Genomic DNA, 25620 nt, shown 5'->3' with positions numbered 1-25620 from the left:
TAGCAATTATCATTATACAACGTTTATGCAGAAGTAGTAGTTTCCTCTTAAAAAGTCATTTCTCTGTGTAGATAGACACTTTAAACTTGTTTTAAATTGTATCTTTTATGTTTTCATGCTTTTGTTTGTTTTCCAAAACTATTATGCTATTTGAAGAGCCACATTCTGGACCATAACATCTATTTGCTGAACCTTTTGAAATACAGTAGATATTTCAACTTAAAATTCAGATCTATTTACTTGATTAATCCTCACTCCATTTTAAAAAGTCACTTGTTGCAGAACTGAGTCATGGAATTTTGAAGGGAATATCTCTTGATATCCTGATATGTGTGCTAATACTCCGTATGCAATTTCATCATATTGCTATTGTCAGAACTCTGAAAACAAACATAAAATGTTTGTTATAGTTGTATGTGCCTGGAGTGATTTTCTACAATAGATGTTTGGATAGTTGAATTAGTTTGTCACATAGGTTTTCAGTTCTGTACCATATTGAATTTTCTATATTACTGTTTATCAGTAATATGTCATGGACGTTCCTGTCTAGAGTCGTACTTGCACATGGCCATTTGCTAACCAGTGAATTACCAGGCAAAGCTAAATTACTAAACTGACTCTTTCAATTATTTGACAGATTACAGGTGTGCTTTCAGGTTTGTAGGTTCTCTGCAGACATCAAATAGGTGTTCTTTTCCTCATTTCTTCCCCTCCTGCAAGAGTTTTCCCCATTTTGAAATACAGACTATACACCTCTACCCTGATATAACGCGGTAAAGCAGTGCTCCGGGGGGGCCGGGCTGCGCACTCTGGTGGATCAAAGCAAGTTCGATATAGCGCGGTTTCACCTATAACGCGGTAAGATTTTTTGGCTCCCGAGGACAGCGTTATATCGAGGTATATCTAAAATCCTAAAACCTAGACTTCATGGCAATATGTGTTGAGAGGAGAGAAGATCATTAAGAGTGGATCCTGGTTAACTGCAACAAAGTATTCTGCAAATAAATTCCACACTGGGGACTCTCATGGTCTGTTCTACAGCACTGGGTAAAGGTATGCACAGACTTCTAGCGAGAGCCTGGTAAATCTCACTCAGCCTGTAGAGTCCAAGTCTCAAATAGAATGCGCTCCAATGCTCGAGAAGCAGAGAAGGACTTCACCTGCATAGTCCTCATGGATGTAGCAGGAAATTCTCAGGCTCCAGTGAAATCCTGAGACAATTGTCAAGTTATAATTACTGTGTTCTTCAATTCTATACTGATGAGATTTTTAAAATGGTCTACTTCACATATTTCTTTCTCTTCACCCTGTCTTGGGATTTAAATGTAGTGTTCATCAATATAATGAGTGAATTGTTTGAGACATTTTTAAAATGTTTCCTCCACAAAATCTCCTTAAAGATAGCATTCTGGTGGTAATCACATTAGCTTGGAAAGTGTGCATGAGCCAGGCATAAATGGCTGACTTGTGGTGTCATACAGTGTTCCTAGAGATAAGGTGATCCTTTACCCAGACACCAAATCTGTGTGAAAGGTGGTTTTTGACTTCTACTTAAACCAGTCCATCAACTTGCCTATATTTTCACTCAAGGCCATTTATTATCAGGGGAGAGAAGGCAATACTGTCTTGATTTTAAGAGGGCTGTATCTGAACAAGATTCCATTTGTGTAGCACATATAGATGATGATAAGCATCATATGGATAATACTAGGTATCAGTCGCCGTGCAGAAATTATTCATGTGGATTAATTTCTCCTTACTGTTATGAACTACCAGAAATTTTCAGCACCAATGTTTTTCAGAACACATTCTATCAAATCTAAGGCGGCCTCCACTACATATTTGAGAAATGTTCCATCTTTAAGAGATGAAAAGTTGCTGCCTGGAGTTCCATCTGTACAGTAATGCAGCATTATTCCCTATATTATAAGCAGGCTGGGGTGGGGTGGGGGAGAAGGACAGAACCATTAAAACCACATTCCCCTTTGGAATATGGAATTGAACCTAGGATTCCTGAGTCTGCATTCCTCTGCTCTCAACAAACAACTGTGAAACTCACTGGTAAAGTATGTGTCTCATCCCCCTCTGGTCTGAGCCACATATTCAGCCTACAACTGCTACCAGTTACTTTGTTATCTCAAGTAGTGAAGGTCTGTGCAGTGAATCTAAAGTTCCCAACCCTGCTGATGACCCAGTTCTGGGTTGAGTCAATAGGGTTGCATGTGATGGGATTTCTGTTTTTTTTTTCCAGTTAGGATTATTTTAATAGGAAATTGCATCCAAAAATCTACTTGATTAAACATTTTAGGCTGTCCTAAATTATGAGCATCTGAGCTAGATGCTAAACTACATTTACAGACAAAAAGTTAAAAGAAGATGAAGGTTTCAAAGTCAAGCATTCAAAATTAGGAACTGCACATGCAACCTTAAATTGGCTTCCTGGTATGTCCGCATTATGATATAGTCTTTAATTATATGGTTGCAGAGTATTTTTTTCCACAAGATCTCTCCCTCAGTCTATTCACAGTATTGACAGTACTCCGGGAATGAATAAGGGTTGTGTAGTGAAAGAGTTTGTTGTGTATAGGATTCCTGCCTCATTCTTGCAGAAGTTGGAAAGTGTCCAGTGAAAGAGGCAGGATGATTGCCAGAAGGGAAAGGATGGTTAAGGATATTGAATGTCATTCTGGATAATTGGATTATATCCCTTACAGAGTGGCTGTAAGATACTGTGCAAGTCATTCAAACCAAAATCTTCACAGTGGGCCACTAATAATGCATCCCTTATTTTCTGAGAGCCCATCATGAGATAGTTGGGGCCAAATTTGCAGAAGTGCTGAGTATTCATGACTGCCATTGAAATCAATTGTGATTTGATCATTTAAAGTGTTATAAAATTCTAGATACACCTCTACCCCGATATAACGCTGTCCTCGGGAGCCAAAAAATCTTACCGCGCTATAGGTGAAATCGCATTATATCGAACTTGCTTTGATCCACCGGAGTGCGCAGCCCCGCCCACACGGAGCACTGCTTTACCGTGTTATATCCAAATTCGTGTTATATCGGGTCGTGTTATATCGGGGTAGAGGTGTATTCTGGCAAATCAAAATCAATGTTTGTCAATTTGGGTTCCCAAAATTTCTGGACATTTTTGACAATTTTCCCCTTAATCTCTGTGTCTCAGTCGCCATCTATAAGTTGGTGATGATATCACCTGTTATGAAGATCAGTTAATTAATGTTTGTGAAGGACACAGATATGATAGTGAGAGCATCATAGAAATTCCCAGGAAGAAAATTATAATTTGTATTGAGTGAAGAGTTTGACCGTGTGGGGTAAATAAGACCTGGGGCCATACATTGAATGAAGAGGATAAAAAGAAATATAGAATAACTGCTTGTGATGGACTCCACTCACCATGGTGGCACCTTCTACTGGCCGTCTTGAGGATTAGCTTCACAGATCGGTATGCCCTCTCCCGATGGTGCGTCGCTCACCGTCACGTCTGCTCTTGAACCCATGTCACTCCAAGGACTGTGGTTTCCATTTCATAGGACAGTCCTCCAGCTGTGCCAACATCTGTGCTCCCCCCCCCTTTGGGGGGATCTGCAGTCAACTATCCAATCACTTCCCCAGTGGTGAGTGTGGGGGACCTGGGTTCACCCACCGCTCCAGTCCTGGCTCCAGGGAGTTGCCTCCTGCATTCCTTTGCCTCAACTACTGCTGCATTTCTCTGGGCTACTTCTCCATGGCCACAGCACCCTACTCTGCCCTAGCAGCCTTTCTGGAGCTCCTTTTCCAACTCCCTGAGTTTCTGCTTGAACTGCTCTGTCCAAGGTGCTATAGTGAGCAACCTACTCAGGACACAATCTTCTCTGCCAGAGCTCCCAGCAGCAACTGACTGACTCTGGCCCGGCAGCTCCTTTTATGTGAGCCCACTGGGCCCTGATTGGCTGCTCCTTGCAGCCTCTCCTTTTGGTGGCTTCCTGCGCAGCTTCCCTAGAGCTCTATTAACCAGTGTGGGGGCACTGCTCCTTCAATGAATGAGGCAGGGGTCTGTGGAAAAAAATAGTAGTCATGTAATTAAAGACAGTATCATAATATACATCCTTGGGTGGAGGTGGGACACAAGGGCCTAAGGCACGTGCACAACCTCAACAGACTGTTTTCCAGAAAGCCCCAATTTACTCTGTCATATACTTCCTTCACAGTATGGATCCATGCAGAATCTCATGTCAGACTTGCTAATGGTGGCATTTTTATGCAGGGATAAAACTGTTTCTGATTGAAGACTATATCTTGTCCAATGTCAGTCTCAAGCAAAGGAAATTTTGGGGAAGAAGGAGGAAACTGTTACTCTAGACATACATGTAATTGAAAAAATTATGCCTCATAGTTAATGGTTTAAAAAATATCTTGTTCAAATGAAGTAGGTATATGTAGTAAATCTCTATGTTCATTAAAATATTCCTTTTTAAAATCTTTAAGTTGTTTAAGTATATTTAGAAAAAAAATGTTTTGACCATTTAGACATGTACAATTCTGACAGCAATAATTTTGAAAAAGTGCCTGAATATGTTTAATCTATATAACACATTTATACTATAAGTGCTTCATTCATTCTATGATGGGTGTTTTTGTCATTTTACAGACGTGTCAAGGAACATGGTAGAAATATTTTGATTTTCAATCCAGGGTATTTATCCCAATTGGGTGTCAGATAAAACTTAAAATAGGTGTGTTTGAATTCTGCAATACATTCTTGCTTCAGTGCCGTAACAGTTATTATAGGGGGACTATTGCCCCATAAAGTTAAACATGGTCACTAAATACATAAATCAAAAACATATCCAGAAGTTTACTGTGATAGTATGTGACCATGTAAAATATGACTATTTTAATCCCTGTGCACAATAGGGAAGAATAAAGATTTCATGTGTACTTTCTGACTTTTGAGGGCTTTACTTTACAATATTCATATTTGTTTGTTATATGGAATCTATTCTGTACAATGAGATAGCAGAAGAAAAGAGTTAGAATATGCTATAATATTATTATATTTCAAAATTGATCTTTCCCAAATTTTAAAGTATGGACTGTTTCTTCATGTGCTTGTGGGTACCAGAGACCATTTAGTTGTGTTGCTATTACTCTCACATGCTGTCTTTTGAGCTCATCTGCCTTTAAAATATGCTATGGTGGAAGAAGAAAGTTGGAAAGTCAGTAGGAGGAAAGAACAAAGCTTCTAAATGAACTTTAAAAACTCACTAAAGAAAATGAAAAGTTGCAGAGCAGCCCAAAATATATATAGAATCTGCTAAACATAGGCTTTAAAAAAATGCTTCCCAACAGTTTTCCTCTTAAATAAAACAAAACATTTTTTTTTAAAAAGGTAAGACAGAATCCTTAGTTTTAGCCTTGGTACTCCACACTTTTAAAACATGACTAATGACTATATCAGATAATGCAAAACCTATAAAATTGAATATACTGAGACATAAGAGTAAAATATGTATTGTTGTTGAGAGAGTGTTACACTGGCTTAGATTTATTTTTTGTAAGTAGAATCCTTGGAACATTTTAATGTTAATAGGTTGCAATATGAAATGTTCCCTTCAGTGTGTCGGGAAGGGGCTCTGTGCTTATGCTTGTTTGCTTCCCCTTTATTTGGAGTGCCATTGTGGGCTAAATACAACTTTGAGAGTGACTCCTTGGGATCCTGAAAAGTTCTCAGTATGTCCCTTGGCAGTGGAAAGTGTATATGCTCTTGGAAGTGTCCTTAGCTGTTGGCCTGTGTTGTTCCTGATGCTCAGTGGGAATCAGTATTTGGTAATTTCTAGAATCATATCACATTCAATTATGAAAGGTACTCTGTGGGTTCCAACTGGTGCAAAATTTTATCTTCCTTGTTCTTTAGTTTTTAAGATATTTCTGAAATATTGTACTACATTTTTACATTGGCTTCCCATTAACTTTTTTTCCAACTCCTTGTGATTGGCCCAGTCAGTCAAGATTGAGTAAGAAAACAGACCCCAGGGATGTGACTTCAAAATAACTTAAGTGGATGAGCTTTCCATATCCTGAGCATAGTAAAAATGGCTTATTACAGTGAGTTCCCAAATTTAACATTGGGGCGGGAAGAGACAGGTCAGAGAATCCATTAAGAAGTATTTGTGCCCTTCCTTCCCCCCCCCCAAAGAACTCTGTGTTTCCATTCTCTTTGATTTGAACAAAATTATTAAATCCTAATAACAACAAACTTCAGAGATTATGCAGGCTGCACAAAACTTTTCTTCAGTCCTTAAATCCACAATGGATTACATCAGCTTCTCTAATGTAGAATCTTTTGTAGCTCCCCAGGTCAAGGACACAACCATACCAGCAGATGAAGTGTTCCTTCTTAAATAAAAGCAATGGACTGAAGAGTGGAATCAGCCTTCTGGAGGAATTATGAAGCTACATTTGCTGCCCTCTAGCTCCAGGCTTTGTCCATATCTACATGTTTTGCCTGGGCCACACTGGTCCACACAGACCCCCGATTGAGAACCTTCCCAAGAAAACCAAAATTATAAAAATCTCCATGGCTGGAGATTTTGTATCATATGATTCAATGCCATTCTGTGGCATCCAACAGTGTTGTAGGTGGACACCTTTGAATCAAGCCGAAGAAGTGTGCCATTAGGCAAAGTACCTAATGGTGTCTTCAAGAAGAAAACTTTGTGAAGTGTTACTGAATAAAGCCATGCTTATAAGGAAGGTCAAAAAGTGTCTTTCATCTAATAGACAGCCAAAGAGAGATTAAAAGTCACCAGATAGAAGGAAATTGTACTGCCCTAAGCCTGACCTTCAGGGATTCTGAACCCTTTTTCTCTGATGTCACAGACTCTGGGAAAAATTAACCAGGACAAGGCACAAGTAATCCTAGCGGTTCCATTCTGGCCTTTCAAATTCTGGCTTCACCTCCGCAACTTGAATCACCCATTAGTACCACGATTCCTTATCCATCTAGAGCCAAGACTGTGCTGATTTATCGTACTGCTGGTAGAAGGGGACAATTAAAGAAACAATAGTACTCAGCCTGCTAGCATTGAGGAAAAGCTCTGCTGCACATGAGAAAACTAGAATCTGGGCCAGATTTAGCCACCAGAGCTGAGAAAATAAAATTAAATCCAGATCAGCTAAAATTTGTCACGTATTAGAATTTATCCAAGACACCATACTTCTAGGCCTCAGGCATCTTTTTAAAGTGTTAAGCTTTATCATTGCAACCATTTATAAAAATAGACAATCCTAAAAATATTTCCCTGATTCTCCACATTAAAAGAATCCTGCAAAACAATAACCCTAATCAACCCACAGAAGATCTACAGAGTAGTCCCATGAAGTTCAGTCTACTCCTGGAAGTTGTCAGAAGACCACTCTTTGAGACATTCTCCTATGGCATCTGTTTAATTTCCATTTAGGTTGACTTTTGATTGGTCATTACTTCTGATCTTATGGTTACAGCACTTTATATGAAATGTCAATATGATATGTGCTGTGAAGACAAGGGGTTGTTTTGCCTGAATCCTGCATATATCCCTAAAATCAATTCTGCTTTCCGTTGCATTGCTCACAAGAAATTGTTCTTTCCTTCTGCCCTAACTCAGTCAGTCTAAAAGAGGATTAGCAAAGGATATATACATACAGGGAAGTTAAAAATCTAATGAAAAGAAAACCATCCTTATTAAAATGCCTTCCTCATACTATATAATGCCAAAGTAAAGCAGAAGAAAGCATCAAGATCTTCAGTAGCCAGATGGCTCAAATACAATGCAAATGAAATTTTTGCCCTTCCCCTTCAGCACACCTGTACAGGAAGAAGCCATGTTTGGGTAGAATCTGGTCAGTACTGCTGGTACTGCTAGTTGACCTAACCCTCTCTTACACACCAGGAATCAGAATTGTGGGGAATAAAGGTATAGCAAGAGTAACCTCTTACCATGTTCCTCCAGTGGCTTTATAGGTATCATGCCTTATAAAGATACAATTCCCACCAGGCACTGTCACTATGGTACAGTACATTCCCCCATTTTTTACATCAGTGCCTCTGAAGAGGAATAATTTTGCCAATACAACATTTTATGGTTATGTTAAAACATCACCTTTATATGAATAAAGATAGGTAAACTGGCAATTAGCCTTTAACTTTCTTTTTTGCCATGTGCCAAAAGAGACTTTGTCACATCAGTGTTTATATATTTATCTTAAATACGATTGCACTGAATAAAAGATATAGAATTTGTTAACAAGTTCTCCCCTCAGTCTTAGAATTATTCACTCCTTGAAGTAACATGAAGTGTAGCTATTGAAAATAAGCTGGTTGTTGCTTTGCAGAACCCCAAAGCCTATGTTTATTATGTATGATCAGAAAGTTTACTACATCAGCATTTGAAGGAGTTTTAATGTAACATGTCACATGGTATCACATTGCACAGCTCTAGAAATCACATACACAAACTTAGTCCTTATGACATCAAGTCTACCTGAATTTTTCATAGGCAAAAAAAAAATGGTGTAGTTAGTATATATTAATTAAATTTGTTTGTGCCAAATTTGAGATATTCTGAGTTTTAAAATATTCTGAATAAGATGAGCTCATTTTGCAGCTCAACGATGAGAGAAGCAATTAAATAATCAAATCAGCCTCTAGTTTCAAAAACAAAATGCTATCCATTCATTCTTTTATGACAGTTTATCTCTTAAGAATTTTACTTTCTGCCAAGAATGACTTCTTGCCTTATAGTTACCTGAAGAGCATAATGGAAGGGTAAAGAATTAATTAAGGGTAAAGAATTTCTGATTGTGAAATTGGTAATATGTGTGAAATTTTAAGCCATCTCTCAGATGTTGTATTGCTTTTGAGGCATAATCTTCATCTCAGACATCAAATAATGACTACCTGTTATCTATTACAATCTGCTTGCATAATCAGAAAGCAGTCTGATCTCCTGTGATTGGGCCACTCAAGCAATTGACAGACTTGTTTCCAAAAAAGTAAATTGTGCAAGCCAAATGAGAGAGTACAGTAAATAAGGACTCAAGCAGGTGCTTAATGGTAGGTACTTTTAAAACATCCCCAGAAGTTTTGGTGTAAGTGTGTTGCTTGTGCTCGTTGTTGGTATGATGTTTACTCTCTTTCAGTATTTACAAAGCAATACATTATATAGATGAACATTATTGTTTCCTGCCTTACAATTTGCTGTGTGGTTGAACAAATTGAGGTGGCTTAGAAGGTGGAATTAATGCAAAAAGGTTTGTTGATCCGACCCAGCCCTAGTCAAAGTACAAAAACTGGTAACGTTTTGAATTTAATCTTCCTGCAGAATTTTAAATAGTAAATGAGATGAGCTAGAAACTTACTTTGCTCAGAAGTAATGAGAAGCATTCCCAAATCTCAGACGTTAGAGTCATTAGATAATTTCAGCAATATTCTCCCCTCCCGCACGCACACACATATGCTGAATAACAAGGGATTCTAATAGGTGTTCTTCAATAATTGATTTGTTGCTTGTCTGTTCGCTAGGAAAGTCAGATGAAGATCAGAATGACAATATTTATAGGTTGCATGTCATCTGCGGAATGTAATCCATCTTCGTTAAATTCAGTAAAAGTGATAGATGGCGTTTGGCAACGTAATGATGTGATCGCTCTACCATTGCCTTTGTAAATCATAAGCTGTTGCTTTCTGTTGTGTAGATATTTAATCAGTTATACACCCCATTACTGATTTAATTCAGAATGTCAGTGGCAGGTGAATAATGTGAGGATTTGTATATTAATATCATATTGTATTAATGTTCCCTTCATTTAAGTGTGCTATTCATTTGAAAATCATAAACTGTTGCTTCATGGGTAGAATAAATTTAGCCAGTGCTGTAGGCATCTAATGCTATCAATGTTTTAATTTAATGTGTCAGTGAAAGAAATGCATTTCTTTTCATTTCCAGTTTCTGTTTGCTTTACTAACTCAAAACAGTATAAGGTAGTGTGAATATATGAAACTGGTAGTAAACAACAAATCCCCTGATTTTCATCCTATTGAAAGATTTTGGGTTTGACTCCCCAAATTGCAGTGTTCAGTGAACTAACTAGATATTTTCTCGCATATTTCAAAAAGAGTGAATAACTGCTAACAAATTGCTTTCAACAGAAAATATGGTTGTGCTATGGAATAAACCTTAAAATGTGTATGGTAAATTACTGTAATATAGCACAAATTCATTACAGTCTTGTAATGGCTAATCATTATAACACCAGTGTTCCTGATAATTTCAAAGTGGAGTTGAAGGTTTTAGTTTTAACATGCAAAGCATTAAATGGTTTGGGATCTGGCTGATCCATAGACAAAATGTCTCCCCATGTGATACTGGCAATGCCAGTGTATCAAATCATTTCCTCTGGGTCAGTCCCAACATTATAATATTGACTTACTTGAATTTTGGGCTGCTATCTGTATCCTAAAGATGAAAGAATAATCATAGAATTATAGAAGATTAGGGTTGGAAAAGACCTCAGGAGGTCATCTAATCCAACCCCCTGCTCAAAGCAGGACCAACCCCAACTAAATCATCCCAGCCAGGGCTTGTGAAACTGGGCCTTAAAAACCTCTAATGATGGAGATTCCACCACCTCTCAACATAACCCATTCCAGTCATTCACCACCCTCCTAATGAAATAATTTTTCCTAATATCCAACCTAGACATCCCCCACTACAACTTGAGACAATTGCTCCTTGTTCTGTCATCTGCCACCACTGAGAACAGCTTAGCTCCATCCTCTTTGGAACCCCTCTTCAGGTAGTTGAAGGCTGCTATCAAAAGTAGATGTATAAGAACATAAGAAAGGCCATACTGCTCAGACCAATGGTTCATCTAGCCCAGTTTTCTGTTTCCAGCACTGGCCAGTGCCAGACGCTTCAGAGGGAATTAACATAACAGGACAATTATCAAGGATCCATCCCCTGTCATCCAGTCCCAGCTTCTGGCAGTTGGAGGTTTAGGGACAGAACATGGCTCTAGGCTTGCATTCATGGCCATCTTGTCTAATAGCCATTGATGGACCTATCCTCCACAAACTTATTTTATTTTTAACCCAATTATACTTTTGGCCTTCACAACATCGCCCGGCAACAAGTTCCATAGGTTGATGGTGTATTGTGTGAAGAAGGACCTCCTTATGCTTGTTTTAACCCTGCTGCCTATTAATCTCATTGGGTGACCTCTGTTTCTTGTATTATGCAAAGGGATAAACAACACTTCTTTATTCACATTCTCCAAACAATTTGTGATATTATCGACCTCTATCATATCCCTCCTTAGTTGTCTCTTTTCTAAGCTGAACAGTCACCGTCTTTTAATCGTTCCTCATATGGAAGCTATTCCCTACCCTTGATGATTTTGTTGCCCTTCCCTGTACTTTTTCCAATTCTAATATATCTATTTTGAGATGGGGTGACCCAAACTGCATGCAGTATTCAAGGTGTGGGTGTACCAGAGATTTACTTTGTGACATTATGACATTTTTGTTTCTTATTATCTATCCCTTTCTTAATGGTTCCTAACATTCTGCTAGGTTTTTTGACTGATGTGGTGTATGTTGAGCGGATGTTTTCTGAAAACTACCCATGATGATGCAACATCTCTTTCTTGAGTGGTAACAGCTAATTTAGACCTCCTCGTTTTGTATGTATAGTTGGGATTATGTTTTCCAATGTGCATTACTTTGAACTTATCAACATTGAATTTCCTCTGTCAAATTTTTCCCAGTTACTCAATTTTGTGAGATCCCTTTGTAACTATTCACAATCAACTTTGCACTTAACTATCTTGAGCAATTTTGTATCATCAGCAAATGTTGCTTCCTCACTGTTTACTCCCTTTTCAGGATCATTTATAAATATGTTGAACAGTATAGATCCTTGGGGGACACTGCTATTTACCTCTCCCCACTGTGAAAACTGACCATTTACTCTCACTTATCCTTTGTTTCCTGTCTTTTAACCGGTTACTGATCCATGAATGGACCTTCCATCATATCTCGTAACTGCTTACTTTGCTTAAGAGCCTTTTTGTATGGATCCTTGTCAAAGGCTTTCTGAAAGTCCAAGTTTACTATCCCAACTGGATCATCCTTGTCCACATGCCTGTTGACACCCTCAGAGAATTCTAATAGAAATCTGAGGCATGATTTCCCTTTATAAAAGCGACAGTGACTCTTCCCCAACATACATTGTTCATCTATGTGCCTGATAATTCTGTTCTTGACTATAGTTTCAACAACTTTGCTTGGTACTGAATATAGGCTTTCTGGCCTGTAACTGCCAGGATTACCTCTGGAGACTTTTGAAAAAATATTGAATGAATAAGTGAAAGTGACACATTCATAGCAAATACTGTTTTGTTGCCTTGTGTTTATGAACTACTGTAGATAAAGTAAATGAACTTACTTTGATGAGTTTCTATTCTCTATATATTTCTTGTAGCATGAAAATAATATCCTCCCCAATGCCAAATATAAACAATAATAATCAAGATAATAAATACTGCATATTATAAAACGAATCATTGAAGAAAAATCTAGAAATGTAATATGTTGCATCTGCCTAAATCTGTTTTTTGTGTTAAATACTAAATAGATAAAGCAATCAGAGGATCCGTTATGTTGCCTTAGTGATTGGGAACACAATAGTAAGAAATAATTACTCCAGTTTCTGCCAGTGTCACTTTTATTTATTGGAATCGGTAGTCTGCAATTTATCTTTTCTTGACAGTATTAAAGGTATTCCTTAGCTGGCTATTAATTTCATTTGCTTTTGTTTCTTCCTCATATTTTTCATGTAGGATGATAGAGCACATATATATGAGCTTACTGACAACATTTTTAGTTTGAAAGTTACTAACATAAGATAAGAGAGGAATGACTGTGTAGAGGGGGGAAATTATCTTCTGTTTAACACACTATAGTGGGACACAAGAAATCTGGATTTCAAGCACAGTTCCACCACAAACTTTGTGTGTGACCTAAGATACATCATTTAATTTCTCTGGATCTCAATGTGTGACGTTGGCATACAAAAAGTGGAAAATGTGAAGAGCTAAAACATCTGAACCACCGTGTTATTCAACAAGTACTATTTAGAAAAAAAATTCCCCTTCTTTGCTAGCAAGAAGTAATTTATTTTCTTTGTAATTGTCTTTATCAGATGTAGGTTCTGTGGAAGGACTTGCCTATCATAGAGCTTGGGATACTCTCTATTGGACCAGCTCTACTACATCATCTATCACAAGACATACAGTTGACCAGAAACGACGAGGAGCTTTCAACAGGGAAGCAGTAATAACAATGTCTGAAGATGATCATCCACATGTATTAGCTCTTGATGAATGCCAAAAGTATGTACCACATCTGTATTGCTGGTTTTTGAATTTTCAAAAGTGCTGAGCATCGAGCATCTCCCGTTCATGTAAGTGAAAACTGTGGTACTCAGCACTTTTGACGATCAGACAGATGCCTAAATATAGTTTCAGGAGCCAAATTTCATGCTTTTATTTTTGAAAAAGTTTCCAGAAATCCTAAAATGTTTCATTTAATGCAAATAATCTTTTAGATCAGGGGTCGGCAACGTTCAGCAAGCGGCTCGCTAGGGTAAGCACCCTGGCGGGCCGGGCCAGTTTTATTTACCTGCTGACGCGGCTGGTTCGGCCGATCGCGGCCCCCACTGGCTGCGGTTCGCCGTCCCGGGCCAATGGGGGCGGCGAGAAGCCGCAGCCAGCACATCGCTCGCCCGCGCCGCTTCTCGCCGCCCCCATTGGCCCAGGACGGCGAACCGCGGACAGTGGGGGCCGCGATCGGCCGAACCAGCCACGTCAGCAGGTAAATAAAACTGGCCCGGCCCGGCCCGCCAGGGTGCTTACCCTGGCGAGCTGCGTGCCGATCGTTGCCGACCCCTGTTTTAGATAGAAGATCATGCTCAAATATTTTTGTACTATGCTTCACCAAAAACCCTTTAAGCTGATGTTTGAAAAAATAAGAAAACCTGCCTGAAATATTTATGGTAGAACAGAAAGGATAAGTATTCTCTATTGAGCTGTTCGCTTCTGTAATATACAGTTCAAATTTCTTAAGTAAAAGCTGGAAATACAAATATTTTACAGACTTATAATAAAACTTCAGTTTCTTGTCTTACTAGTAAATGTCCTAGTCAAAGGGCAAATGGGTGCCTAAATTTAGACTTGTAAAGGTAGAATTTTAAAAAAATCGCTGTGTCTTAGGAGGGTATATACCACTGAGAGTCAAGTCGATATATATATAATTGAACTTCTCTTATAGCACATTAAAACTTAAGTCATTTCAGTCAGTAATCTAGCATAGACTCTGAAGTAACTTTATGTAAATTGGGAGGTATCTTCTTCTTGTGAAATGTACATCATCCTCTAAAGTCTGAGTAAGCAGACCCTAGACACCCCATTTGCGTTATTTCAGCATCTACTCTCCTTGTAGCATGTCTCTCACTACAGGGTATAAGTGACGTGGGGAGGGCCTTGTGTATATGAATTTTCCCCGGTTTAGAAAAAAAACAGGTGACAAAATTAAGGATAAAAACTCAAAAGATTTGTGGGAAGACAAAAAGTCCATGCTTGCATATGAGTCAAGGATCTATTATAATTTGAAAATTATTGACTGTCATACTTGTTTTCCATTGTTAGAAATAATTGATTCACATAATTTGGAGAACAGCGCACTACTTAAAATATTAGATCATAAGAATCACAGATCACTCATTAAAACAGGATAAACTGCAATAATTGATCTATATTATAATTGGAAATACTATATAAACTATAACTATATTTGAAGGTACATGTTTTTCATATTCTTAATTTATAAGTAGAACTAACATAGGAAGTAAAATAAAAAGTTTAGCTTAAAGCTTTTTATTATTATTTTGATGTTAATACAGTTTAATGTTTTGGACTAACTGGAATGAGCAGCATCCAAGCATCATGAGATCTACCCTTTCTGGGAAAAATGCACAGGTTATTATCAGTACTGATATCCTCACACCAAATGGACTTACCATTGATCACAGTGCAGAGAAACTCTACTTTTCAGATGGCAGCCTGGGAAAAATAGAGAGGTGTGAATATGATGGGTCACAGAGATACGTAAGTAAAACAAATAAAATATTGATATATGGAATTATATATATATGGTTGTACTTTTTGGATAGTCTCTTTAAATCAACCAAAGTTTAAATTTACCAAATCAGGGTCTTATGTATCTGCCTGTAGATTAATGAATCAGTAATTCTCCATTAGTTCTTATTCGTAAACAAAATGACTAAATTGAATCATAGGACTGGAAGGGACCTCAATAAATCTAGTCCAGTCCTCTGCAGTGAGGCAGGACTAAGTATTATCTAGATCATACATGACAGGTGTTTTTCTAATGTTCTTAAAAACCTCCAATGACAGAGATTCCACAGTTTCACTAGGTAATCTGTTCCCATGCTTAACTATCCTTCCAGTTCGGAAGATTTTCCTAATGTCTAACCTAAATCTCCTTGCTGCAATTTAAGCCCATTACTTCTCATCATGTCCTCTGTGGGTAAAGAGAACAATTGATCACTCTCTCTTTATAACAACCTTTTACATACTTGAAGACTGTTATCATGCCCCCACATAGTTTTCTCTTCTCCAAACCAAACAAACCCAATTTTTCCAATCTTTCCTCATAGATCATGTTGTCTATACCTTTAGTCATTCTGACTGCTCTCCTCTGGACTCATCAGTGCTGAACAGAGTGGAAGAATTTTCATATGTCTTGCTTACAACACTCTGCTAATACATCCCAGAATGATGTTTGCTTTTTTTGCAACAGTATTACATTGTTGACTCATATTTAGTTTGTGATCCACTATAGCCCCAGATCCTTTACTGCAGTACTCCTTCTTAAGTAGTCCTTTCTCATTTTGTATTTGTGCAGTTGATTATTCTCTCCCTAACCCTAACTCTAATCCTGTCCTCCAAAGTGCTTGAAACCCCTCCCAACTTGGTACCATCCACAGACTTCATAAGTGTACTCTCTGTGTCATTATCTAAATCATGTATGCATGGATTTTTCTAAATGTAGGTGTTCATGTTTCAGATTCTATGTTTAAAAGGAATTATTTTCATATGTAAAGACTATGAAACAAACAAAACATTCCTCTGCTAAAGCACAATGGCTGATTTCCTAAGATACAGTGCTATGTATCACTTCTCATTCTGATGTGTCTATTATAAGTTATAGTTGGTTATATAGAAATTTGACTGTAACTTGACTCCTTTGGCAGCCGAAAGAGATTGTTTTATTTTTTTTAGAAATATTGAGGAAAAGTCCATTCAGCTATTTTAGATTTATTGGAGAGTGGAAAAAAATAAAACAAAATCCCTTTTAATCTTTTATGGTATTTCTGACCCAGAAAGACTTTAGAAATGAGTGGGGTGGGGGTTGGGGTGGAGGGAAAGCATACCTCAAAACTGTCTGGAAATAATCCTTACTGCGTAATAGACTGCTAGGTTTGCAGAACATTTTACATTAAAAATATTATAAGTATTGAAATATCACCTGGGTCTAGGTATCTGCTAAGATTTTAATAGAGCCTGATGTATCCCTACCTTGTTGTTTGTTACATCACAGTGCAAATGAGAAATGTAAATGTGTCATTAAAGCACACAGCAGTCTTCCAAAAATGCAAATTATATTTCTGTCTTTTTATGTTGCCTTCGTGTGTTGCTTTTTTAGACATGCTGCCTTGTGAATCCAGCTTTGAAGACAAACGCAGCAGCTAAACAATAACAATAAGAGTGGGAACTCGCTTCTCCCTGCCACCCAATTTATTTCAATGAACCATGTGCTAGTTTGGACTACTTGCAGACTGGCATAAATAGACAGCTGCATCTTTCCATTTCCTTAGAAAATAAGAAAAAAATTGAATGCAAAAATCCCCCCAAAAAACAAAAACCCTCCGCCCCCCATAAAAATCTGCTTTTGTTATTGTAACATTTAACTTCACATATTTCAAAACTAAATGTTCAGGAAATGCAAAAGTTCTAAATTTATCCAGTAACATTAACTCAGCCACAATGCATATATATTTTTGTTTATTAGACTATTTAAATGTAAATATACATCCTTTATACCAGAACTTGGCCACCTTTCAGTTTTCCTTATGGTTCTCTGGAGGTGCAAAGTATCCAGAAAGTCTGTGGGTGGAGAGAGATGGAGATGGCTCACAGAACCTAGCACACTTGTGTCTGTGGCATTGCTGCATCCAGTAATCCCTGGTTGTGGGTAGACAGTGGATAATCAGCATTGAGCACATCATTGAGAGATGTACTCTACTTTACCTCAGGAACTTGCATTTCCCACCCCAAGTTGTGCTCAGCACAGCTAGGACACAGACCAGGATTGGAGCTCCCCTGTACATAATGTTACAGTGAAAACCTTTATTTTTGCATTTTCTAACATCTTTTGTGTTTAAGTGTGTCACCCTAACGTTGTATTAACATAGGACTCAATTTTATTACTCTTTTACTCACATTGGAATATACTGTGTTCCATGAGCACTGGCATTAGTTTCAGTGGTATTAGTTGAATCAGGAACTACTAGCATGAATAAGAGTGGGTGACCTGTGTCCATAGTTTTTTTTTTTTTTTTTAGTTCTGTATCTTGTATATTAGATACATTCTTTATTTCTGGGATATTAAAGGTGAGCCTAGCCCCACCTGAAGTGCTTGAACTGGAAGGTAAGTGTTTGTGTACCCCTCAGAAGTTATCATAGACTATTTGGGTTGGAAGGGACCTCAGTAGGTCATCTAATCCAACCCCCTACTCAAAGCACGACCAAGCCCCTGACAGATTTTTGCCCCAGATCCCTAAATGACTCCCTCAAGGATTGAACTCACAACCCTGGGTTTAGGAGGCTAATGCTCAAACCACTGAGCTATCCCTCCTGTTCATGGTATGTGCCAGCTTTTTCCAGTTTACAGCTGGCAGAAGTAGTGAGGTAGAGAGGTTTGGTATCATCACCAATACGCTCCTCCTCATTTCCAGCACTGCCCAACATTAAAAAAAAAGCTTATGCCCAAATAAATCTGTTAGTCTTTAAGGTGCCACCAGACTCCTGGTTGTTTTTATATGGTTCATATGACAGTATTTATTGTAGTATTTTTAGCATTAATGAAAGTTCTACAGAACACTTTTTTATTTTACTGTTAAATCTCTACAGAAATACATTTTTTTTCTAAATGTTTAAATAGGGACAATATGCAGGTTTAATTCCGTCAAAATTTGCTCTTTTGAATTTAATATAAATTAAGGAAGTCCGACGAAGTTTTGCCTGAAATGAGAACAGCAAAGTAAACCTCAAACCACTATAGTTTCTTGGTGACAATAGTTGCATCAGAACTTTAATTTTGCTAATGGTTCTTGCACAACCTTATTTTGTATTTCTTCAAATAGATGCAGCCATGTATTCCACATAGGTATGTGCATGCCCAGTGCACCAGAGTTGGAGAGTTTTGCCTAGCAGTACTCGTAGGAGGCTGTGCTTGTGCTACCCATAGCCCCTCCCCTGGCTATATGAGGCAGCACTGCCACGACCTCCTAGGGATCTTGTAGAGTGAGCTTTTATTTCTCTGAAGAACAGGCCTGCCTGACCCCTTGAATGTCTCCACAATGCATAATTTGATTCATTTTGCCAGAGATTGTTTAGATGCTTTGAGGCCTAGACCTTGGGTGAATAGAGACAAACATTGATCCTGATCTTGTTTGATTCAGTACACTTTAGCTAGATCTTTACAAATAACCAGATTATGTCATCTTTTCATTGTAGGATTCAGGGATTTAGATAGAACTAAGGAAAGATTATTTGCTTTGAAACATGAAATATGTTCACTTTTGGTACAAAGGACTCTATGAAAACTACTTTATCCTTATAGAAAATGCAGTATGGAGTTGCATGGATAATGCTGCAATCTCTGAAATTCCCCTAGCTAAGGTGATGGCAACAAGTTTTGATGGACAAATTAAAGGGAGTGACAGATGTCAAAGGTTCAAAGGGGAGCTGTAAGCACTTGAAGCACTAAGAGCCAATCTCACTTTGGGGAAAAAGTGTTAGCCTAACAGCCCTGAGAAATCTTGAAACTAAGGAGCTGCAGGATTTTCCATATAGGACACTGCTGAGGGCAGAAACCTGATATGCTAAAGTGCTGGGCCAAAATTCTGTGTCCAAACCTTTGTAGAACTAGATTAGGATAATTGGAATGCTTGGGACTCTGGGATTCTTAAACTATGTGCTGAATTGTGAGCAAATAGAGGAATACCTCTTTAGAGCTGAAATCTGTCTAGAAGCCAGAAGAATATTTACTACTGTTAGAGAAAATCATATATTCAGGGGTGTGCACTGGAATTTAAATTTGACCCCTTTTGGGGGGGTATGTTCTGTGCCCCTTGCCAAGGCCTAGGGTCAGAGGAGTGTGCTCTTCCCTCCCACCCACCCACCCATCCCCACCACAGAGCCGGAGCAGCTGTCAGCTCCCACCGGGGCTGGAGGAGCTTGCTCTCCCTGCTGCGGCCCTGGGGCTGGAAGAGTTCTCTGCCCCTGACTATTATTGGGGGGGCCCTGTTTGCCCTCCCCCCTTGTGCATGTCCCTGCATATAGTGTTTAGGAGTTCCTTTTCCATATCCATGTGGTCATTAGTAGACGGTCCAGATCTGCATGGAGAATGAGCTCATGGTATGTCCAGTCTCCCTGCCCAGTAAGTTAGGTCCAAGAACCATCTCAGCCACGTGAGTGCTAATAGTGACACATCTGCTAGTTCTTACCTTTTAAAAAAAACACCTTATTTAACAAAACAAGGGCTGGGAATGCATAGAGCAGAGTTTTGGGCCATCTGTGGGCAGAGGCATCTGTGTCTAGAGATTGGGATCTGCATCTCTTGTGAAATACTGGTCTAGCTTCTCTGTGCCAATGGGTCCTCCTTCTCTTGAGGAAAATGTGTGACTCTGTGCCAACGGGTCCACTTTCAGGTGGCTGAATCTGTTTGTTATTAGGCTGAATATCTTCTGGTTCAGGTTCCATTTTGATTTCTCTATGGATTGCCTGCTGAACCACCATCTGGTTTAGTATTCCCTTTATATGAACCACTCTGATGGAAGCTAAGTTTACATCTGCCCAGGAAATTATCTCCATCATCTGTGAATAGAGTACTGGAACCTGAGTTTCTCACCCCTCGTTATTGAGATAAATTTCTCAGTGATGGAGGCATTAGTTTGGACTAATATGTGGTCATTCATGATGTACCTTTGGACATTTCAAAGGCAGACTTGACTGCTTTGAGCTATAGAAAGCTGATCCTTTGTTTCTTTTCTTGTTTTCCCTTTTTTTTGTGGTTGCATGACATGGTCCCACAATCTCAGATGCTGTTTTTTCCCCTAAGTGTGATCCCCATCCCTGAAGTCTGACATCCACCATGAATACCTCAGGACCTGGAGGATGAATAGATACCATGAATATGCTCCTCAGACTCATTCTTTGTTTCAGCAACCTCAACGCCTGGTTTAACACTAGGACCCTAATCCTGAATTCAGTTTGGGATGGTTCTGTAACTTTACCAGAAATCTCTGGAGCTGCCTCATGTGGAATCTCACCTATTAAAATGGCTAAGCCCACTTCCAAGTGAGCTATCCGCCTTGTGAGAAGCAGGGAGCTCTTCATTAGATTCACTGTAGGGTCACCACCCCAAAATTGTGGTACTGCTTCATCTCTAGGATTTTAATCTTCATGACATGTTCTGCTTCTGTGGTCTGGGATCCTAGTAAAGACTAGGTGCTTATAGCAGTCTGAATGGCAGGGTTCTGTAATGGGAGTGGGACTTTCTGTATGGAAACCTTAGTAGATGACAATGACAGAGTCATATGAAAATGTGAAGAGCTGCGTCTGCTATATTCACTGATTAAGGAAATCTCTGGGAAATAGGAATTATGCTGTTGAAGCTAAGCAGAGCACAATTTCTTCCTAACGAGGTTCAGTGAACATGCTTAGATATAGTTTTAGTTTTGAAAAGTGAAACATAGCTTTCTATTACATATATCTTACTTGCTAATACTGAAAATTAATGAGCTTATTCATGTGTTTAATGTTTTGATCAAATTCAAAGTCGTAATTTATTTTTATTACAGTATTTTAAGAGAGTGTAGTCACAGTATAATACAAGTCCACACAGTTATTATTTTACTTATATAGATTAAAATATAATAAGTGGTTGGGATATTTTTATTTTATAGCATAATGTAACATTGGGTTATGGATCTAACTTGGAATTTATATTAGTAAGGAATATCTTAATTGCTTAAGAAAAAATCTAAATATGCTTTGTATTTATTAGGGTAACAGATAATAGTATTTTAATTTTAATGCTTTTATTTTATATCTCATTCCTATCACCGGATTGCAATGCTGAATATCCAAATCCAGTCTGAATATTAATTTGTGGGGCAGATAAGTGTAAGGAATGTGCTGAATGCCAATCCAGTGTTCATTCTTCACCCTTGCATACTCACTATGGAAGCAAGCATCTTTAGTTGCATTGCATGCCTAGAAGAAGAGATAACTTAGGGATCATGGACCCTCACCCAGAAAAAGGAAAGCATCAACTTTCTCAAGTTCACAGTTTGTGTCATAGGATTTCTCACAATCTCAGACAACATATCCTTTTGGTTCATTAAGAAATACTATTGGATGAGTCTGAACATGAACATGAAAATTAACACCAGTGTCCAGTTACATGAAAATTAACACCAGTGTCCAGTTAGCTGACTCTGACAGTGGCTAGTACTAGCCACTCTGGAAGGAGTTTCCTGAAACCCTGTAGTAAGCAATAAGGCAATAACCTTCCCACAGAGAAATTTTCCTCCTAAACCTTATTGGCTAGAGGTTGTGTTATGATCTGAAGCATGAATTCATATGCTTTCCACAAACTCAGGAAGTAACCAGAGGTTGAAACATCTCTTACAAGTAATGGAAATAATGTCCCAGGCAGAGAGAATCTTGTGCATGTGTAAAATATTTGCTGAAATAGAAGAAGAAAAGAGCACTGAAGATCATCCTTCTAGTCCTTCACTCACCCAGCAGAGAGATTTTTTGGACCTGATAGAAACAGCTAAGGAGCTTCCACTGCACTTGCAGAATAGACTAGATCTCCTGAAAGAGGAAGCCTTTATTCATCTGGACCTGGACCGCATACAATTATTAGCCTGAGTATTCAAAGAGAAATGGAAATCATGAAGGATTTTCTGTTAGCCTCATTGATTCACTTTTGATACCCCGGCAGAACTCAACCAGAAAATTATATTTATGTGGCGCACATCTGGCGATCCCAGTTACACTAAAGTTTATCCAGGATGATTTGGATGGAGTCTTACAACCAAGCACCACAGAAAGAGAGGTACCAGCCCTAGCAGTATTCTTTGTGCCCATACATTGTATTCCTCAACTGAGTATCTTTAGATGTCAAGGTTAATCATAATGGCTAAATTAGACAAGCTTGCAGACTGCTTTTCTAGTTGCATTCCCTTCAAAATGCAGGGATTCAGAATTTGCACTTCTGTCTATATGAGAATCTATGCTGCACTTCTCTTGAGGAAAATGTTATCCTTAGAACTCCAGAAATATTTCTGCCCAAGGTGTGTGTATTTGTTTTATTTTGTTTTTTGTTCTGGTCCATGTCTCGGTAGTCAGCAGCATTGGAAAGGTTGTGGCATAAACAGATGTCTGTAACTCTCTAGAGCAAAATCTCCAGCATGTAGTGTACACGTGCCTATTGTATTCTGTTAGTCTCATTCCATCCAAAATGCCAGGGTCATAGAGCCTCAAAGTTGCTGCAAACAAAATGTTAAAATCTTGCCACAGATGGGACACAAAATATCAAGAAAATGTTCCCAGAGGGAATCTGGGCTTCCTCTACAAGGTCCCTAGTGGCATTGTGGGTTGGGAATGTTTGAGCCTCATTTGAGAAAATTTGCAGAGTAGCATCATGATCCTCATATAGTACATTTATCAAACTCTACAGAATAGGTTTCCATTCCACTGCAGAGGCTTCCTTAGGTAAGAAGGTACTGAATGAAGTAGTCCCAAAATAAATTTCTGATAGGATACAGTTTGTGTTTATTTTTCTTCTTCCCTCCCTATCTGATTACATTGCTCACTACTTCCGATGTGCCTCAGAACTGTGGGAGATGCAGGGCTGCAGAGTGCAATATTTATTAGGTAATTTCCCTTCTGCTAGCAGCGTCTCCGACAAGTCTGCTACCCCAGGATGATGTTATTAAGCAAGGGAAATTTATTTTGTTTTTATTTCTCAGTCAATAATTGAGGTGGTAGGAGCAGTTTTACATGCAGTTGCGTAATTATTTAGTTAGTTGCTGTTTTAATAATGTCCTGTTGAGAATTATTTTTATATAGCATTGAATGAGTCTTCTGGCAGGGTACACAAGGAGGCCTGGCCAAGTGCCTAGCAACAGCACTGAACCACCTCCTGTATCTGCAGAGAGGAGGCACATCCCATGTATCACAGAAGGGTGGAACAGAGTGAAAGAAGCAAGGAAATTAAATGAGTAAGAAATATTCTGAGCTCTACTGCTGCCTCAATCATATCCTCACCCTTCATTCATCAATTTATTCATATATTTTGTACAGTGTAAAATATTAGATTATGGGTTCTCTAGGGCACAGGAAGGTCTTTTTGTTGTTGTACAGTGACGAGTACAATGGGACACTAATCGTTGTTTGGGGGCCTTTAATGACACAGCAGTATGCTGCTGACTGGTGCATTTGAATAATGTGTTTATTTATTAGTATTGCTTTAGTCCCTAAAGGCCCCAATCAGGGACTGAGGACTTGATTTACTGAAGTTTGTACACTCTTTGGGATAGGGACTTTCTCATTGACACCTCATGGGTGAACCCTTATTGATTTCAGTATGGCTCTGTGCAAGCATGGGGGTTTCCTGAACTGATTTATTTGCTGTATTTGGTCTTAAGCATATGACAATGGTCAAGTGGTTTCAACAAACAGACGGGGAAGGGCAAGGCACCAGTAAAATGATTGAGATTAGTGTAATAAGAATCAGTCGGAATTCCTAGATAAAAAAATTGTTCAGTTTTATGTTCCTCCACAATGGATGTGAGATAGACCTTTGTATCATTGCTAAAATAGATAGTTTACTGTGATTGTAGAGAAGTTTCTTCTGTTTTGAAAGATTCTACCAATAATATCTTTTAAAACAGAAGAAAATGTTTAGTAAAACTGGGTAAAGAGGAGCTATACCTAGGAAGGAAAGTCATTATTATCCACATTTTTCAGACTGCCTATCAGTGTCAGATCTGGGATTAGAACACAGCAGCTCCTGGCTCTCAGGCCATGTATATTTTAGACTTTTTTTTTGTACATGTGGATTTCTTTGCAAAAATATCATATGCATTTTTAAAAGGGCTAATCTTAGCTATTTCTTAAAAGTCTTCATCTCTGGATGGACATGACAACACGATTGTTCTCCACTGACAGTTAAGATAAAATAATCTGCAGAAAAAGATAAGAGCTCGGAGCAAAAGAACACAATATGCCTGTTACTGTAAAGGATATTTCAAGAGGTTTTAAATTAATTGTTAAAATATACTTTGGAAAAAGTTATTAATTCTTTGTTTATTGCAATAAAAATGATAAAATAGTAATTGTCACAATATGCTGCATGACTTAAATGTAAAAACCAAAATAATCAGTACAGAAGTAACATTGGATATTTTCCCCGCTCACAAGATAAAAATTGCAAATAACAAATGATATTATTGCTTTGTCAGTTGGAAAAAATATTTTTAATTCACATTCTAAAATGATCCCTTTGGGACAGATTTTGCCACTGTTCCCACTGTTGAATCGTACGTTGCTCAGGCCCTTGGAATTTTGAAATCTTTTTTTAAAGGTAATTTCTTTTTTTTTAATTGCTTATTTGTGCTTCGTTTGCTTACCTAGCTATTTGATTTATATGTATGGGTGGGAAGCCACAGTTCACACGTTGTATACATTTCCTTATTAATGTTTATTAATTGCACTGGAGTAGTATCCAGGGGCCTCAATCAGAGTCCTATTGTGCTAAAATTGTATAAACAAGAGCAAGTAAAAGTTTCAAAGAGCTTATAGTTAAGGGGAGAAAAAAAGCTAGTGAAACAAACAGAAAGAAGTTGAGGGTTGGATAAAAATAATAGTAATAAGAACTTGTGTTTACATATATTAGCTGCATGCAAAATTAGCATGTTTTAAAGTAATTGTTTTTAAAAACTAAATATCAGTGACCCCTGATAACCATCTGCCTTTTTACACTTCATTTTATTTCTGCTGTTTTCCCTCCATTTCATATTGTATTTCTCTCTTAAGCTTTTTTTGTGTGTTCTTTCATTCCCCTGCTTTGTATTCTGTCTGTGTTCTCATCCTTTTTTCTTATTTTCCAAGCATTCTTCATCTTTGATGTTCCCG

At 38.2% G+C, this 25620-nt stretch overlaps 1 protein-coding gene across 1 annotated transcript in view; it reads left to right on the top strand.

Moving 5' to 3' along the window:
- Positions 1 to 25620, top strand: part of LRP1B (LDL receptor related protein 1B) — a 1261104-nt gene that overhangs the window by 920049 nt on the left and 315435 nt on the right. The window contains exons 43-44 of the mRNA XM_065561615.1: positions 13248 to 13437; positions 15006 to 15210. Of these exons, the coding sequence (XP_065417687.1) occupies positions 13248 to 13437; positions 15006 to 15210 (395 nt within the window). The remainder of the gene's footprint in view (positions 1 to 13247; positions 13438 to 15005; positions 15211 to 25620) is intronic.

This window comes from Chrysemys picta, chromosome 11 (genome assembly GCF_011386835.1).
Source record: "Chrysemys picta bellii isolate R12L10 chromosome 11, ASM1138683v2, whole genome shotgun sequence".
Taxonomy (NCBI): Eukaryota; Metazoa; Chordata; order Testudines; family Emydidae; genus Chrysemys; species Chrysemys picta.
The sequence above is the reverse complement of the archived record's forward strand: the minus strand, read 5'-3'. Positions and strand labels throughout refer to the sequence as shown.